This window comes from Oncorhynchus nerka, linkage group LG4, assembly GCF_034236695.1.
Source record: "Oncorhynchus nerka isolate Pitt River linkage group LG4, Oner_Uvic_2.0, whole genome shotgun sequence".
Classification (NCBI taxonomy): domain Eukaryota; kingdom Metazoa; phylum Chordata; class Actinopteri; order Salmoniformes; family Salmonidae; genus Oncorhynchus; species Oncorhynchus nerka.
The window spans coordinates 29,591,504-29,611,278 of NC_088399.1; the positions used below are offsets into that span (position 1 = coordinate 29,591,504).

Here is a 19,775-nt window from a genome sequence, read left to right on the forward strand (position 1 = left end):
TTCAGGATTATGAGTAAAAACATTAAGATCCACAACATTTATTCCATGGGACAAAACTAGGTCCAGAGTATGACTGTGACAGTGAGTAGGTCCAGAGACATGTTGGACAAAACCCACTGAGTCGATGATGGCCCCGAAAGCCTTTTGGAGTGGGTCTGTGGACTTTTCCATGTGAATATTAAAATCACCAAAAATGTGAATATTATCTGCTATGACTGCAAGGTCCGATAGGAATTCAGGGAACTCAGTGAGGAACACTGTATATGGCCCAGGAGACCTGTAAACAGTAGCTGTAAAAAGTGATTGAGTAGGCTGCATAGATTTCATGACTAGAAGCTCAAAAGACGAAAACCTAAAAAAAAAATTGTGAATTGAAATTTGCTATCGTAAATGTTAATATCAACACGTCTGCTTTTGCGGGATGCACGGGGGATATGGTCACTAGTGTAACCAGGAGGGGAGGCCTCATTTAACACAGTAAATTCATCATGCTTAAGCCATGTTTCAGTCAGGCCAATCACATCAAGATTATGATCAGTGATTAGTTCATTGACTATAACTGCCTTTGAAATGAGGGATCTAACATTTAGTAGCCCAATTTTGAGATGTGAGGTATCACTATCTCTTTCAATAATGGCAGGAATGGAGGAGGTATTTATTCTAGTGAGATTGCTAAGGCGAACACCACCATGTTTAGTTTTGTCCAACCTAGGTTGAGGCACAGACACAGTCTCAATGGGGATAGCCGAGCTGACTACACTGACTGTGCTAGTGGCAGACTCCACTAAGCTGGCAGGCTGGCTAACAGCCTGCTGCCTGGACTGCACCCTATTTCATTGTGGAGTTAGAGCCCTGTCTATGTTGGTAGATAAGATGAGAGAACCCCTCCAGCTAGGATGGAGTCTGTCACTCCTCAGCAGGCCAGGCTTGGTCCTGTTTGTGGTGAGTCCCAGAAAGAGGACCAATTATCTACAAATTCTATCTTTTGGGAGGGGCAGAAAACAGTTTTCAACCAGCGATTGAGTTGTGAGACTCTGCTGTAGAGCTCATCACTCCCCCTAACTGGGAGGGGGCCAGAGACAATTACTCGATGCCGACACAAGAGGAACTTTGCAATTAATTGCTATTCATCTGATCCCTCTTCATAACATTCTGGAGTTTATGCAAATTGCTATCATACAAACTGAGGCAGCAGACCTTGTGAAAATTAATATTTGTGTCATTCTCAAAACTTCTTGCCACGACTGTACACACTGAGACTGACACTGTGTACCGACATTGTGTTGTACAGGTTTGCAGATGAGTTCAGCCTGTTGGTGCAGTTGCGAAGCCCACAGCGAGATGAACGCAGCGTGCTCACCCTGCTCAGCCATGACAGCCACATCCTGCTGCAACTACGCATCAGCGCATACACACTCACCTTCATCAGCACGCAACAGCGCCACTACGAGTGAGTCTGTCTGTCTGAGTATGTCTATCTGCCCGTCTGTGGCAATTTTGCAAAAACAGTTTTTTTTTGCCTCTCGGGTAGATGCAATTTAAAAACAATAATAATAATTGGTTTTAATCTATTACCTATGTTAAGTTGTCACAAATTAACCTTAAACTTTTGTTTTAATTTTTCAAATATATGTTTTATTGTTCATTTTCGAAAGCATTTTATTTCTGGATTTCACTGTTTTGAATTAACAAGGCAGTTGTCCCACACCCTGACTTTTGATCTACTGCTATGTATTTCAATACGAAGCATTTTGATCATTTGAAAATAGTTAATGCAGCTGTTTAAAAAAAGTAAAATAAATTAAAGTTATGTACTTTGATATGTTCACAAGCACTAAATATATATTTTGTTTTACGAAATACAGTTGTCCCACAGTGTTACGTCATCACCATCACACTGAATAAAGTGATCAATTGTAGTAATATTCAACATTTTACAAATCAATTCACACAAGAACTGGGAAGTGACAGTGGTGAACATGGATATGAGGTAGAGAGTTTGTGATATCATATCTCTACCTCCAAGAAAAGTACATTTGAATTTGTCAAGATAATATTTTTTATTTGTGTCCTTACCGTCTGTAATGAAGATTTCCAGGTTATTACCACCATAAAGTGTCAAATGGGTATACCCCTCCCGGCTCAGTACTGCGTATCACTTAATCTTTTGTAGCAATGCATTTGACCATTACCCTGTCATTACACAGTAATTACCACCACAATCTACACAAATGCACTTACTTATTCTCAATATAACTGCTTAAAAATATTAAATACATAACAATTTCAACAACTAATTATATTGTTTATGGTAGCCTCAGTGCAGGTTTACAAGCACAGGAAGCAAACAGACATATGTATTCAATAAGGAATTAAAATCATATTTTCTAAATAAATCAGGTAAACCAAATAATCCCCAAACTCATTTTGTTTGTGATTCAGTTTTAAACTAAAATGTAATGTTTTATGATGTGATGTAAACGCTTTGTGCAGAAACTGTTTTGGGACAATGGAGTAAATTCAATGTATTGTTGAATAAAATGGTCACAGCCAATACCAGTTTGGTTCCTGCTAAAATGAGAAAAGTATTTATGTTGCTAAAAGTATTTTTCAAGAAACTAAATATTTTTTCTAAATAAGACATGACAAAAGTGCCCTGTTGCAAAATCGTGTGTGTGTATATGTTGACTGAGGTTGAAACGATTCAAGGGCTGTTTTTCTAAAGCCTACTGGCAGGTTGCTTGTTCCTCTCTTCTTAAGCCACAGTGGATTTTAAGCAATACATCACTGTTAGACAGACAAAGACTTGGCCAGAATATGGAGTCATTTTGTTGCCTTGGTACTTGTATAGTGCATGAGATTTATAGCTGATATTTGAGGTGTGACTATATTTGAATCTCAACACTGTCTTGGAAGTGAAGCTTTTAGAGGGCAAACGTGCACCACACACTTCACATTATTGCCAAAACAGCAAATAACAGAGACATGCACTTCCTTCTCAATAATGTTTGCCATACTGTATGACATCACCCATTACATTGTTTTGACCCGATTCCCAGGTTCCCGGTCAGTGGTCTGTCTGACGGCCAGTGGCACCACGTAGCTGTGAGTGTATCATCTGTTAGGCTGGCGCTGTATGTGGACTGTGCCCTGGTGGAGAGTGTGGACTGGGTGTACCAGGGTATGGGCATCACATCTGAAGGCCTACTATTGTTGGGAGGGATCATAGAGGGCTTCGAGACACCCTTTGAGGTAAGTACTGGACTTATTGTTCCACCTCTTTATTTCGTCTCCTTTCTCTTCTTTTTCCTCCTCTCCAGTTCCATTCTCTTTTCCTCTGCCGTCTCCTCCTCTCCTTTTCTCTCCTCTCCTCTTCTCTCCTCTGTTCTCCCCTTTTCTCCTTTCCTTTCCTTTCCTCTACTCTCTCCACTCCTCCTCCCTTTTCCTGCATGTTTCCATACAAGAGGATGTATCTGCCTAAATCATCATGCAACATACCAGCAACACATTATGCAACATAGGCTATACAGCTTCATCTCCTGCTGTTCAGAGTGACTCAAGAACTGAGTGCCCTTTCTGTTGAATGGTGGGTAATTTATCATAGAAGATCAGTAACGGTCTGCAGGATGTAGGTACTGTCAAATCTTGTAGCCAAAAAACACTGTGAAGAAGCACACTGTATAGGAACCCAATGGTCTGGCTATCCCCCTACCCAACCTGTAAGGGAGGTTTAGGGGGGTGAGATGGGATGGGGGCTCCTCCCATTTCCCTGACCCCACCAACTGCCCCCATTCCCCAAGACACATGAAGACATCCCTGTGCTGTCCATAGCGGAAGCCAGCAGCCAGAGCCAGTGTTTATGAAGGATGTGTGTTAGAGCGTACAGTATGAGTGCAGAGTGCAGGAGGGGCGAGAGGAGAGCAGAATGGGACAGACAGCAGGCAGCATCTGGCTTTGTGCTCAGCTCAGTCCAGAGCCAAGATTGATTCTCCATCGCCTTCTCTCCCACAGCGACAGGTCTTTATGACAACCCCTCAGAGGATTGAGCTTCCTCTCTCTGAGGTGGTAACATTCTTCTCCCGCTAGGTTCCTCATTACTGGAACTTTAGCACCCCTTCATTTTTCACCTTAACGGTCATCCACTTCAGGACAACTAGGGGAGGAAAACACCTTGCCCTGTCTGTGTTTTATTTATTTATTGTCAGTTGATCCATTTCCTTTCTCTACAGTTACAGCACAATAAAGACTGATATGGATGAGGCCTTTGCAAATGGGTTTTCGTGAAGGTTAAGCAGGCTTTAAAACCAGTTTTAATTGGTTTGTTGTTCCTCCACAGAGGAAAGGTAGGCATTTGTGCAGACAGTTCCTTTAGCTCTGTGAATATATATACTGAAAAATATATATAATCGCAACATGCAACAATTTAGAAGATTTTACTTTAGAAGAGTTACAGTTCATATAAGGAAATCAGTCAATGTAAATACATTCATAAGGCCCTAATCTATGGATTTCACATGACTGGGAATACAGATACAGTTGAAGTTGGAAATTTACATACACTTTAGACAAATACATTTAAACTCAGTTTTTCCACAAATCCTGACATTTAATCCAAGTAAAAATTCCCAATCTTAGGTCAGTTAGGATCACCACTTTATTTTAAGAATGTGAAACGTCAGAATAATAGTAGAGAGAATTATTTATTTCAGCTTTTATTTCTTTCATCACATTCCCAGTGGGTCAGCAGTTTACATACACTCAATTAGTATTTGGTAGCATTGTCTTTAAATTGTTTAACTTGGGTCAAATGTTTCGGGCAGCATTCCATTCCTCCTGACAGAGCTGGTGTAACGGAGTCAGGTTTGTAGGCCTCCTTGCTCGCACACGCTTTTTCAGTTCCTCCCACAAATTTTCTATGGGATTGAGGTCAGGGATTTGTGATGGCCACTCCAATACCTTGACTTTGTTGTCCTTAAGGCCTTTTGCCACAACTTCGGAAGTATGCTTGGGGTCATTGTACATTTGGAAGACCCATTTGCGACCAGGCTTTAACTTCCTGACTGATGTCTTGACATGTTGCTTCAATATATCCACATAATTGTTCTTCCTCGTGATGTCATCTATTTTGTGAAGTGCACCAGTCCCTCCTACAGAAAGCACCCTCACAACATGATGCTGCCACCCCCGTGCTTCACGGTTGGGATGGTGTTCTTCGGCTTGCAAGCCTCCCCCTTTTTCCTCCAAACATAATGATGGTCATTATGGCCAAACAGTTCTATTTTTGTTCCATCAGACCAGAGGACATTTCTCCAAAAAGTACAATCTTTGTCCTTTTACTGTGGATATAGATACTTTTGTACCGGTGTCCTCAAGCATCTTCACAAGGTCCTTTGCTGTTGTTCTGGAATTGATTGGCACTTTTCGCGCCAAAGTACATTCATCTCTAGGAGACAGAACATGTCTCCTTCCTGAGCGGAATGACGGCTGGGTGGTCCCATGGTGTTTATACTTGCGTAGTATTGTTTGTACAGAGGAACATGGTACCTTCAGGCATTTGGAAATTGCTCCCAAGGATGAACCACAGGATGACTTGTTAAGGTCTGAAATTTTTGTTCCTGAGGTCTTGGCTGATTTCTTTGATTTTCCCATGATGTCAAGCAAAGAGGCACTGAGTTTGAAGGTAGGCCTTGAAATACATCCATAGGTACACCTCCATTTGACTCAAATAATGTCAATTAGCCTATCAGAAGCTTCTAAAGCCATGACATCATTTTCTGGAATTTTCCAAGCTGTTTAAAGGCACAGTCAACTTAGTGTATGTTAACTTCTGACCCACTGAAACTGTGATACCGTGAATTATAAGTGAAATTATCTGTCTGTAAACAATTGTTGGAAAAATAAATTGTGTCATGCACAAAGTAGATGTCCTAACCGACTTCCCAAAACTATAGTTTTTTAACAAGAAATTTGTGGAGTGGTTGAAAAACAAATTTTAATGACTCCAACCTAAGTGTATGTAAACTTCCGACTTCAATTGTACATCTCTTAGTCACAGATACAGTACCTTTTTTTTTAAAAAGGTAGGGGCGTGAAACAGAAAACTAGTCAGTATTTGGTGTGACCACCATTTGCCTCATGCAGCGCGACACATCTCCTTCGGTAGAGTGGATCAGGCTGTTGATTGTGGCCTGTGGAATGTCATCTCACTACTTGTCAATGGCTTTGCGAAGTTGCTGGATATTGGCGGGAACTGGAACACACTCATACACGTTGATCCAGAGCATCCCATGGGTGAGATGTCTGGTGAGTATTCAGACCATGGAAGAACTGGGACATTTTCAGCTTCCAGGAATTGTGTACAGATCCTTGTGACATGGGGCCGTGTATTATGCTGAAACATGAGGGGATGGTGGCGGATGAATGGCATGACAATGGGCCTCAGGACCTTGTCACTGTATCTCTGTGCACCCATCCCATACTACAAGAGCATTAGTCTACTGAAAGACAGACAGACAGACAGACAGACAGACAGACAGACAGACAGACAGACAGACAGACAGACAGACAGACAGACAGACAGACAGACAGACAGACAGACAGACAGACAGACATTTACATTTACATTTACATTTACATTTAAGTCATTTAGCAGACGCTCTTATCCAGAGCGACTAGACAGACAGACAGACAGACAGACAGACAGACAGACAGACAGACAGACAGACAGACAGACAGACAGACAGACAGACAGACAGACAGACAGACAGACAGGAATGCCCTTGAATCCACTGGCATGTCGGAAGAGAATTTAATTGATTTTAGAAGATGAGATAAGGATGGATGATGAAGGAGAAGGTTGTGATAGTGTATGAGACAGAGATTGTTACTGTTTAGTGGATGGAAAAGTTAAACGGATAGTTCACCTAGATTCCAAAATTAATTACAAAACCAAAGCATGGGCTGCATATTACCTTGTCCATAGACTACTTACAGGACAAGGAAACCAATATATTCTGTAATTTCGGTGAACTGTCCCTTTAATGCACCATGAGCTTTAGACAGAGAGCCTTAGCGAGCCCAGTGCCCTACCAGGACCCTCTCCAACACACTCAGACACTCAGATGTATACATTTTCATTTCTACATGTATTCATTAAGCCATGCTTCATTTAGACACACAAGTTTAATCATGACACATTAGGACCAAAAAGAGAGAGTTGGGGAAACAGTATGCCTACTGTGTGTTGTATTTCTCTCTCTCTCTCTTTCTCTCTCAGTTTTATTTAGCTTCTAACAATTATTTAGTCCATATTTCACGCGATAAAGTAATTTGTTTAGTTTGGCACTAATTGTAAGCCATATTTTATCATCATTAAAGGTTTGATGTGTAAACAGTTAAGGAATGCATGGTCTGAGTCTATAGCTAAAGCACAGATTCATTTGCATTTTACACTGTAACACGTTTTTATTCTTCAAAAAAGACTAATTATGTCTGGTGCTCTTTGTCTGCGGCAAAGGGAGCGATCTTTCTGTTTACATAAAATACTTAACATTTAATCACACACACAGGACCTCACACACGCTACCACACACACTTGTAAACATAGCTTGGGGAGTAGAACGCTAGCTGGTGTAGATAAATGTATGTAGAGGTCTCTAAAGTATGTCTGTCCATCATATTTGTCTCAGTGTCTCAGAGGCCCTGACGGAGGAAGATAGTGACCTCTCGTGACCTTTGGGGGTCAGGTGAGTGTGTTTGACGGCTCTGTCTCCACAGGGCCAATTCCGACAGCTGACGTTCCTGATGGGCGACACAGATGCCGGCCACCATCACTGCACTCTTCACCCTGCCCAGTGTGGGGGGGCCGGGTTCAAGTCCCCCCGCTCCCCACGTACCAACCACGCCCTAGAGGTACGCTGAAGCTCTCAACAACATTAGACTGATCCAAACTAACGTTTAGACAATGTTTAAATGAGACAGAAAAACATTCAAACAATGTTATGCTGACCCAAAATAATGGTTATACAACATAAAGATAGGGAGGGGAGGGCGCTTAGGAAGGATTGAGGTCATGTTCTAGTGGTTTGTGCCACTGCATTGACTCCAAATGGTACAAATGATAGTCTTAGGTAGTATGAGTACTATATACAAGTGCATAGAATGAAAAGCCCTGGCACAGGGGCTCTGTGTTTATGGTCGAAGTACTGTAGTGTGCTGGAGATAAAAGGGCCAGGTGCCTGTCAGAGTGCTGTGTGCAGACCAGACACACAGACTCCAGGAGTTAAGACCCTGTCGACAGACTCCCTGTACAGTACAGCACCCTGTGATCATAGCTACCAATAGGAAATCAACAAGACTGGCACTCCTCTTGTGGTTTGATCCATTCTGGTAAATTTCATTACTCCAAGTGGTTGCTTCCCAAATCACACCCTATGGTCTCTAGTCAAAAGTAGTGCACTATAAATGCAATTTGAGACGTAACCAGGGCTTTTTCTTGTTCATTAGTTTTGCGCTAGACTGTTTTACTTCCCTCTCTTTCCACCCAGAAGCTCCTGCTGTCCTCAAATGACCTGGTGGACCTGCTAGAGAGATCCAAGGACTCCTCTTTCTTGGATGTGCAAGTGGGGAAGACTGTGAGTATAAAGGTCTATCTGATTCAAGGGGAATCCCAAGTCTAGCTGAATGTAATTGTTCTTTATTTAACCAGGAAAAAACCCTTGGGGTAAGAAACCTCTCTTGTAAAGGGGGACGTGGCATATGCCCTTGTGCTCTGTTTCTACCTGCCATGATTTATACAGAAACAGCCCTTTGACTGGATTCACAGATTAAGTGCTTCTCTTGAGCTTGGTTTGGCACAGGATGGACTCCTTGTTGCATTACCGTGATACGTACTGCTGGTTTAATCAAGGAAACTGACCAGCAGTATAGGCCGCAAGGTGTAGATTTAAGTGATAATGTGTGATTTAGCCCTTGGTAATTTCTCGAATAGACACCGGCTGGAATGCGCTTTTAACCAATCAGCATTCAGGATTAGACCCACCCATTGTATAATCTAGAATTGTCCCCAATTGCAGCCACAGCCAGTGACATGCAGACAACAGAGAAGGGACCGGCCCTGGTTTTTCATTAGTTCCAATATAAAACACCACTGATCTGTTCTGTTTTGTTCCATAATAAACAGGGAGGACTATGATTAATTAGCGTTGTGGACCTGAGACCCCAACCAACCCTTTGGCTGACCACTGTGTGTGTGTGTGTGTGTGCGTGCGTGCGCGTGCGTGCGTGTGCGTGCGTGCGTGCGTGTGTGTGTGCGTGCGTGCGTGTATTTTGAGATTGTAAGCACACTTAGATCGTAATATTATGATGAATAGCAAATGCCTCAGGGGGGCAAATTAAATGTGAATATATATGGGCACATAAGGAGCTCTTATCTCAATAATTAATCTTACAATACACAAACTTCCTCAATTATTTTCACTTTGAGCCTGAGAATTATATCACAACTATGTGATAATATTACTTATCATGATATATATACTGTATCTTGATGCTGTTTTTGATTAAGGTGTAAAGCCTCAGTTGTGTTTAGTTAATAAACGTATTCCTGAAATAATGGTCGTATTTGGCAGCATTATAAACTGATATGGAAACACAGTCAATGTTTGTATACACAATAGTAAAAGCAACGGCAAGAATTTTGCACTATATGCAAATGTATGCATTCTTCAAACGGATACATTTCATCTGGAAGTCTTTACACATGGATAAGGGAGTGACTGTTATCTTCCTCTCGAACAAGGTTTCCAGCCAACCTTTTTATACAATTAAAGTACAACGGATAAAAAAATATAATGACAGGCCTGATGGAAACAGAACATTTGTTGGTATACTTTCCCCAATGTCGACAAAACAAAATACGCTATACGAGGTGGGATCATTTTATTTCGGTAAAATGAATAATGCGAGAAATGTCGGTGGGAAACGCTTTTACACGCAAATATTGATAAATAACCATCAAATCGAAGTAAACTAAGTCACGTGATGGCATGTTGTGTGGTCCTCCCACTACAACTCGGGCCTTAATGTACATATATTGACATAATAACCATCATATCGAAGTAAACTAAGTCACGTGATGGCATGTTGTGTGGTCCTCCCACTACAACTCGTCAGGGAAGCATGCAGGTTATTAGGCTACAGATGAAATAAGTTAAGATAAACTTCACAGGGTGGTGAAAGTGCAAGATGAGCTTGATGCTCGTTTTCAATATGGAGGGTCTTATTCTGGAGACATGATCATCAATGCTTGGCTGCCATTTGACCAATATAAATAATCCATAATAATGATATCATCGTGTAGGCTATTCCTGTACTGAATCTACGAGCTGTTGGCTAGAGCGCACGTGTAAATACCAGAGTGGGCACACTCACTATATAAAGACATCTTGTGTGAGAAAACCATCAGAGTTGAAAATGCGATGGAAACCCATTTAACTGGTATTTAAAAGGTATTTTTTGTGCACTACAACATCACGCACCGTCTTTTATCCACAACTCAATTTGATGGAAACACATCTCTGGTGGGAAAATGCGCAGATTTTAGAATATTCCAATTGGATGGAAACCTACTTATGAGAATAAACTTTTAAAACATTTTATATCATGCCATGCTCTGTGTCCACCCACCCAGCACTAACTAATGTCAGCAGCACAGTGTTACGATACCAACTACATCCACTACAGTTCCTCTGCTCTGTTGTCTCTACTAGATGGAAAGGAACTTCTTAGGCAGTGCATGATGAAGGCTCCAGTCCTGAGACCTGAAACAGACTGAGTCCCACTACCAACTGGCACTATTCAGTATAGTACACTAGTTTTGTCCTGAGCCTTATGGCCACAGAACTCTTGTCAAAAGTAGTGCACTATGTAGGGATAGGGTGTCATTTGAGATACAGCCCACATAACCTGAATGTGTTTTTCTTTGAGGTCTGCTCTCTCTGCTCTTTGAAGCAGAGGCCTCTGTGGTCTGTGATTGTTGGGATCTGTTGTTGCTGTTCCTGATTTTGATGCACATTCCGTCTGAGACCTCAACTCCCTTGACAGGTACTCCATGTAGTGCCATGCCACTTGAGTAGTTAATCATCAACTCCCACAATGCACCCCAAAGATATGAAACACTTCTGGATGTCAGAGTCCTTAGGTAAAGACATCATTACTAAAGTCAAAGCAATGGGTTTTAACATTAGCTGATGGTTTTGAACCTAAGGGTCCAGAACTCTCAACACCAGCAAATGTCCGTTTGAATTGGACTGCACTGAATTTCCCATTTGTGTTATTAACAACTATACTATTGTGTGAGTCCCAAACGGAGATGCTATGTCTTAATGCTCACCATTTCTGCTTGATGTTGCATGACAATGTTTGCGCGTTTGTGCGTGTAATGTGTGCTTCCAACAGCCCGGAAGCCATTTGGTTTTAGAAGTAGTTTAGATCCAACTAACACTGTGTTCCTAAGACTACATCTTTTAGAGAGAAACATGGACACGGGCCTGCGGTTCAGAAATATTCCACAATATACAGCGGCTAACAACCAAACTGTGTTTTCCCCTCCAATCTCTTGGGTAGACTTTTATAAAACGTTCTAAATGATTTCTTTCAACTGTCAAGTTAAAGACCAAAAACAAGTGGGAAAAAACATCCATCCTTAATTTGACACTTTCCATGACTGTGTAAAGTCACTGCTTTCATACTATACAATATTCCCTTTAAAGATAAGCTTGGCAGTGTTTGCCTTTTTAAATGACTTTACCCAGCTAGCATTTTCATGACTTTGTATAGCCTATTGTTAGTTTTGATTTGGCATTGAGTGATATCTTTTTAAGCGTCATCTGAAATAGCTGTCAGACTGTAACGGTGATCTTGAGTCGAAGGAGAGGCGGACCAAAACGCAGCGTGGTTATTATTCATGGTTCTTTAATCAAGAAACTATACATGAATAGACTAACAAAACAAGAAATGTGAAAAACCAAACTAGCCCTATCTGGTGCAAACACAGAGACAGGAACAATCACCCACAAACACACAGTGAAACCCAGGCTACCTAAGTATGATTCTCAATCAGAGACAACTAATGACACCTGCCTCTGATTGAGAACCATACTAGGCATAGAAATACCCAAATCATAGAAAAACAAACATAGACTGCCCACCCCAACTCACGCCCTGACCATACTAAATAATGACAAAACAAAGGAAATAAAGGTCAGAACGTGACAGAGAGTTAATAAAATGGCACAATTACACTTGACATGTGGACTGACAATAATAAATAATAACATTTTTTATTTTGATTATTTAATCAACCTATATCATGTTATTACAAGTTATCCCTTTGGAGCACATGCAAAAAAGATTTTGAGTTGTTGAATGGGAGTGACGAATTGTATTACAATTGAATTTTAATGAGCTGAATGATGAAGAAGAAGAGGGTGATTGAATAGTGTAAGAATTGCTCTTCCTCTGTAGCTGTTACTTACTACAACTGTTGTTACACTATAAGGTTTTTATTCTAAGAGAAACTAAAATGTTATGTTAAATTCTGTTATATTCATAAAATATATGGTTTACTGCAAGTGATGTCTGCTAAATTAACAAGTTGATGATGAAGCCATAAAGCCTCAGCTACTAAACACAGATTAATAAAACCCCCAAAAGGTTTAACATGTTTTCCAGACCAGAGCTATGTGTTTCATTTATTACATTTACCTGTGGAATGTTACCAAATAGATATCAACAATAGATAGAAGCATCTGGTGGCAGAGAGTCATGCGGAGAATGGAGTGAAAGTGCACCGTACTGTAAGTACTCAACAAGGCTGTGGGCCAGGTGTAAATGGTTTAGCAGGACAATAGACTCTTGCCGAGTTTAGGGACTTTACATTTATTAATGCGTGTTTGCGCAGCATTTCACTTCACCCATCTCTTTGCATAGCCCACCACATGCACTGTTTTCTAACCACATCTGGATGGATCCATAACGCATTACTATGGGAATAAATCACTGAATGAGAGAAATAGTGGAATAAAGTAGGCTAATGCAATTGATGGCATGAAAATGTTGCATACTGAAACACCCAAAGTCATCCAATTGTTACGATAAGATTTGAAGTGTGTGGTCAACCGGAGTGTGGTCAACTATTTCAGCACCGTTTCACTCTGAAAGAGAGACCATCTGGAAAACATTTTGTGTTGCTTGGCAAAACTAGGTTAATTAAAAACATTGGAATATGCACTTTCGGATAGGGTTTAGCAATCAAAACGTCTGGCCTGCATGGACCTCTGTCGGATTTTATGGAAAAGTAAGCAAGCACCAACATGCTTCATAAAGATGCCCTCAAAGATGCCCTCTGGTGGTCAAACTAGCATCAATGGCAACAATAGCTGACGGTAAAATACTATGATGTCATGCACTCCAACATGCCATAACATTGTGCAATATCCCGCAAGCTGCTCTGCGGTATGATTAAACTTTTAAATGAGGACCTACTGTATTATACTACACACAGTAGTATCCATTGATTATGTAGTGCTTAATGTAGTATATTGTAGTACACTGTAGAATACACTACACGCTGTAGTATCCCTCGAGCAGGTGTAGTACTTATATATATTTTTTGAATGCTGTAGAATATTATAGTAAATACTACAGTATTATCCGTAAAAACACTAGTGTCCTCAAAAACACAACAGTTTTGTAAAACTATACTACAGTATTTAATTTGCAAATACACCACCCATGAATGAGAAACCTACATGCCAAGTATAGACCATATTTGGCTATAGAAAAGAGCAGAAGCTCTGAACTGTCCATTTAGACTCCTGTCCTACCTACCTACAGGTTATAGAAAAGAGCAGAAGCTCTGAACTGTCCATTTAGACTCCTGTCCTACCTACCTACAGGTTATAGAAAAGAGCAGAAGCTCTGAACTGTCCATTTAGACTCCTGTCCTACCTACCTACAGGTTATAGAAAAGAGCAGAAGCTCTGAACTGTCCATTTAGACTCCTGTCCTACCTACCTACAGGTTATAGAAAAGAGCAGAAGCTCTGAACTGTCCATTTAGACTCCTGTCCTACCTACCTACAGGTTATAGAAAAGAGCAGAAGCGCTGAACTGTCCATTTAGACTCCTGTCCTACCTACCTACAGGTTATAGAAAAGAGCAGAAGCTCTTAACTGTCCATTTAGACTCCTGTCCTACCTACCTACAGGTTATAGAAAAGAGCAGAAGCACTGAACTGTCCATTTAGACTCCTGTCCTACCTACCTACAGGTTATAGAAAAGAGCAGAAGCTCTGAACTGTCCATTTAGACTCCTGTCCTATCTACCTACAGGTTATAGAAAAGAGCAGAAGCTCTGAACTGTCCATTTAGACTCCTGTCCTACCTACCTACAGGTTATAGAAAAGAGCAGAAGCTCTGAACTATCCATTTAGACTCCAGTCCTACCTACCTACAGGTTATAGAAAAGAGCAGAAGCTCTGAACTGTCCATTTAGACTCCTGTCCTACCTACCTACAGGTTATAGAAAAGAGCAGAAGCTCTGAACTGTCCATTTAGACTCCTGTCCTACCTACCTACAGGTTGTAGAAAAGAGCAGAAGCACTGAACTGTCCATTTAGACTCCTGTCCTACCTACCTACAGGTTAAAGAAAACAGCAGAAGCTCTGAACTGTCCATTTAGACTCCTGTCCTACCTACCTACAGGTTATAGAAAAGAGCAGAAGCTCTGAACTGTCCATTTAGACTCCTGTCCTACCTACCTACAGGTTATAGAAAAGAGCAGAAGCTCTGAACTGTCCATTTAGACTCCAGTCCTATCTACCTACAGGTTATAGAAAAGAGCAGAAGCTCTGAACTGTCCATTTAGACACCTGTCCTATCCACCTACAGGTTATAGAAAAGAGCAGAAGCTCTGAACTGTCCATTTAGACTCCTGTCCTACCTACCTACAGGTTATAGAAAAGAGCAGAAGCTCTGAACTGTCCATTTAGACCCCTGTCCTATCTACCTACAGGTTATAGAAAAGAGCAGAAGCTCTGAACTGTCCATTTAGACTCCTGTCCTATCTACCTACAGGTTATAGAAAAGAGCAGAAGCTCTGAACTGTCCATTTAGACTCCTGTCCTACCTACCTACAGGTTATAGAAAAGAGCAGAAGCTCTGAACTATCCATTTAGACTCCAGTCCTATCTACCTACAGGTTATAGAAAAGAGCAGAAGCTCTGAACTGTCCATTTAGACTCCTGTCCTATCTACCTACAGGTTATAGAAAAGAGCAGAAGCTCTGAACTGTCCATTTAGACTCCTGTCCTACCTACCTACAGGTTATAGAAAAGAGCAGAAGGTTTCCTCAAGGAGAAAGACCCCACTTCTATGTCAAAGATAATAAAGCAAAAAGACAATAGTAAATACTACAGTATATTACAGTCATCTCTGCAAAAACACTACAGTAAGTACTACAGTATACTACAGTCATGTCTGCAAAAACACTACAGAAAATATTACACTAATTTCCACAAAAACACTACAGTGAATATTATGGTATAGAAATATAGTAATACAATAGTATTTGTACCATAGTATACTATAGTATTTTTTTCATGCATGTGAAATGCTGGAAGCTTTTGTGAATTCTTACACGCCTAGTCAAGTTGGTTAGTTGGCCAGAGGGATCACCTGGAAAGAGAGGTAATGTTAGGAAAGACCTACAACACAATTGTTTACAATCCTTGTGGGGAGCAAACAATTGATTCCCATTCAAAATCCTATTTTCCCTAAACCTATCCCTAACCCCTAACCTAACCTTAACTCCTAACCCTAATTCTAACCCTAATCCTAGCCCTTTTCCTTGTGGGGACTGGCGAAATGTCTCCACTTGCTGAATTTTCCTTGTTTTAATATCCTTGTGAGGACTCCTAGTCCCCACAAGGATAGTAAAACCAAACACACACACACACACACACCACACTACCTCTGGCCTAATATCTCTGATCTACATGTATACGCTATCTCTAGTTATAAGGTATCTCTAGTCACAGATCAAGCTCTGCCAGGATCAGTATGACCACCTGCCTTTCCAGATATGATGATTTGTATAGGAATGTGCATTAATGTGGAAAAAGAAAAGAAAAATGGTGACTGTCCATTGTTGCCTATTCATCTGTAAGACATATACAGTACATACGCTACAGGCCCAAACTCTGCAATGCCAGCCAAGACCAACATTCTCCCATGTCATACATACCAGAGATCGCTTTCCAGGGTTTTTCATTTTTTTCCTCAATCTCATTTTCCTGATCCTGACGTTCGCCTCCAAATCATTCTTTTCCCCTGTAGTTCAGAAGGCGAGGGGATGAGGTTACAAAACACAGACGGGTTTGTGCGGTTGCCTAGCGACAGGGAGCGGCGGGGTTGGAGTGTCGACAGACAGAGCTACTTATCGTTCAGACAGAAGGCACCTTTGGTAATGTTCCATTGCCAGCAGCAGTAGATGCTGGCACTAGTAGATGAGTAACCTGTGTGTCAGCGCGGTAGATCCTATTCCTGGATGGTGTGGTGCTCTGCCAACCTGACATAATAAATCAAACACACCTCAGAGCTCAGAGATGATCAGACCTGGGTCGAATCATTAGGCACCAAACAGAAGAAAATGGATTGAAACAGGGAGGGATCTACCTGCCGTTGTCCAATATAAAAAAGCTTGCTTTCCTTTTCCGTTGCAAAACATTTTGCTACGGTTTGAACTGATGTGCACTAACGAATATGACCTTGATCTGCTGAATGTGTACAGTACAGTGTGTATCTGTTGGCTGCATTTGTTCTCCTTGTCCTCAGATGGGATGATTAAGTGGTTGTCTGCTTTTGCTTTACTAGTGCATTGGAGCTGTCATGATGAAGCCTATGATATAATAAGGGTAATTATCTGTACATCTCCACCCTACCTACCCTTTTCCTGGTGCTGAAAGATCAGCCAACTCTCAGGCAGGGGCTGTTTGGGCTATCATGTTCAAGGATACCAGTGGCGGTTGGTGCCGTTTAAGATTAGGGAGGATTGAAACCATTTTTTTTATGTGCACGGCTTTATTTCTATTACAGCATATTGGATGACTGTCATTCATATTCCATTCACCCAGTTCAATATAACAGCGATAGGTTTAGGCTACTCAAATGTCGAGAGACAAATTAGACTAATCATTGTGTGACACACACATTCAATACCGCATTGCACACTCTTGCCTGCATCTAGCTAATCTGGGGTGTAATCATTAGTCCAAACAGTTGCAAAACAAAGTGTTTCATTTCGTTCTGTTTGCTTCCATTTAAGAAACGTTTTGCAACAGAATCGGCGGAATGAATACATCCCTGATCACCTGCACACACAATTCACTTTCATAGCAGCCACATACAGCATTATCACTTGCTCGTTGTATAATTCCTTCTCGCATCTTTGTGCTCTTCTCCTCTCACCTTTAGCTAACCGCCACACAGCCTAAATTGCTGTCACCCTATGAACTTCAATGTCAGCAAACTAGAACTAACGCGTTTGTAAACACAGATTGGATTTTGGGTTTACTATCACACAATGCAGTGTACAGCAAACAGTTTACCAGTTACACTGGCAGGCCCCGGTGGCAATACATTTATAAACCCGAAAGCTTAAGTGAAAGGTAACAAACAAAACAAAAACAAAAATAGCTTTCTCTCTCTCTGCTTCTTCTCCTTAATTTTTGAAGAAATGAATGTGTTAAAAACTGTTCAACTATTGTCTCTCTCTCTCTTTGAGTCAACTACTCTATGCAAAGGGTTGAGAACCATGAGCCTCCTAGGTTCTGAATTTAAGTCAATGTACCCAGAGGAGGACGCAAAATAGCTGTCCTCCGGCTACATCATGGTGCTACTCTAGAGGGTGCTGTTGAAGCTACTGTAGACCTTCATTGCAAAACAGTGTATTTTAATCAGATATTTGGTGACGTGTGTATATTTAGTATATTTTTATCTAAAAATAAGAAAAAAAATTGTTTCAGAATTATAATTTACTGAGTAGTATGGTCCTCCACTTCTGCCTCTGAGGAGCCTCCACTGATGTATACACACATGAGACGCACACACGCGAACGCACACACACACACACACACACACACACACACACACACACACACACACACACACACACACACACACACACATACAAACCACACACACACACACACACACACACACACACATGCACACACACGCACACACACATGCACACACACTGAAAGACATGTATGTATCCACACCCTTATACACGTGTGCCTGCCTACACATATGTGAGTTTTGACATTGGATAAGCACTTTACATGTTAGCACTGTAATATCCATTCTCATCATACCTGGGTTGTTATTGATGATCGGTCAAAGACCCATTCAGATTATTCTGATAGAGTTGTAATCTTTTGACACTTATAATGGAACCTCAGTAAGGATGGTTTGTGGATCATTAAATGGAAGGGGGTTAGAGAGACTAACACAATATCTGGAAAACCTTTTTTGTTTCTCTGTGTATTCCATCTCTGATGCCCTATAGAACTCCTGTTATTGAGGAATAGATGACACAGCAGCCAGAGCAAGTCAGAGCAAACCTCCATCCAGCATCAACAGCTCTCATATAAAGAAAGAAGGGAACACATCTTTCACTCACTCTTTCATCTTTCTTCACTCTTTCATAAAACGATAAAAAATCCGCCATCCAGGTTAAGTTTGATGGGATCCGGAGGTTCCCAGAACCCTGTGTTAATTAGGAGGCTGGAGATCACACGGATGCATCCCATGGCATCATAATCCCTACTATATATAGTGCACTAAATACAAAATATGATGCCATTTGGGACATACCCCATGTCTCCCTTGGGCACTATTTATTTGAGAGTTTGAAGAAGCAAGCCACAGGGCACTCACCCCACTCATAAACTACTTTGTTTGTTGTAAAACGTCTTTAGACTTCTGAATTATATGCACTGTTTGTTTCCTCGTCAGGAAGATTCTGTGTAATGTTAATGTTTTATTTAATACTACAGCCGAAGGTTTCAGTTGTGAAATATATACCCACTGGACATAGAAATCAAGGTCATTTCAATTAAATGAAGTGGAAACTAATGTGTGAAGCTTGTATTCAATTGCCCCTCCCTGATGTATGGCAGATTCAAGATGAAATCGTTAACCGTGGCACTTAATAGGCACTTAATGTAGTGGGTACCCTTGTGATAAACTATAGGCTGAATGCTTCTAGACTGGCTCCTTGACAGAGACAAAGGGTGTTCATAGTGTATATGTCATGGATGAGAAGAGAAAGTGGAGTAGGTGTTGGGCACGGGGGGGAGGACGTGGAGATGGAGGAGCAGGGGAGATGAAGGAGGCAGCTCTGTTTTGTTTTCTATCTCTCACACCCAACCATACCTGTATCATGGAGTCCCAAAGGTAGGTTGAGTGGGATCGTAGGATAGCCAAATCAAATCTAATTGTATTCGGCATGTACAGCGTTTACTGCAGGTATTAAAGGTGCAGCGAATCGCTTGTTTGCTCGCTCCCTCAAAAATGCAGTACATTAAACTGGTTCCTCCAAACCAATGTTCTTTTTCATTCAAGCTTTCTTCAGACATAGTAGAAATTACAAGAGGAGAGAAATTTAGAAGGGTTGACTCAGGGATTGAACCCTGTTTTCCAACACAGAATC

At 41.1% G+C, this 19,775-nt stretch overlaps 1 protein-coding gene across 1 annotated transcript in view; it reads left to right on the forward strand.

Annotated features, from left to right (window-relative positions):
• Positions 1–19,775, forward strand: part of LOC115117378 (collagen alpha-2(I) chain-like) — a 132,810-nt gene that overhangs the window by 58,836 nt on the left and 54,199 nt on the right. Inside the window, exons 3-6 of the mRNA XM_029645852.2 lie at positions 1,292–1,450; positions 3,060–3,252; positions 7,777–7,911; positions 8,547–8,633. Coding sequence (XP_029501712.2) covers positions 1,292–1,450; positions 3,060–3,252; positions 7,777–7,911; positions 8,547–8,633 — 574 coding nt within the window. The remainder of the gene's footprint in view (positions 1–1,291; positions 1,451–3,059; positions 3,253–7,776; positions 7,912–8,546; positions 8,634–19,775) is intronic.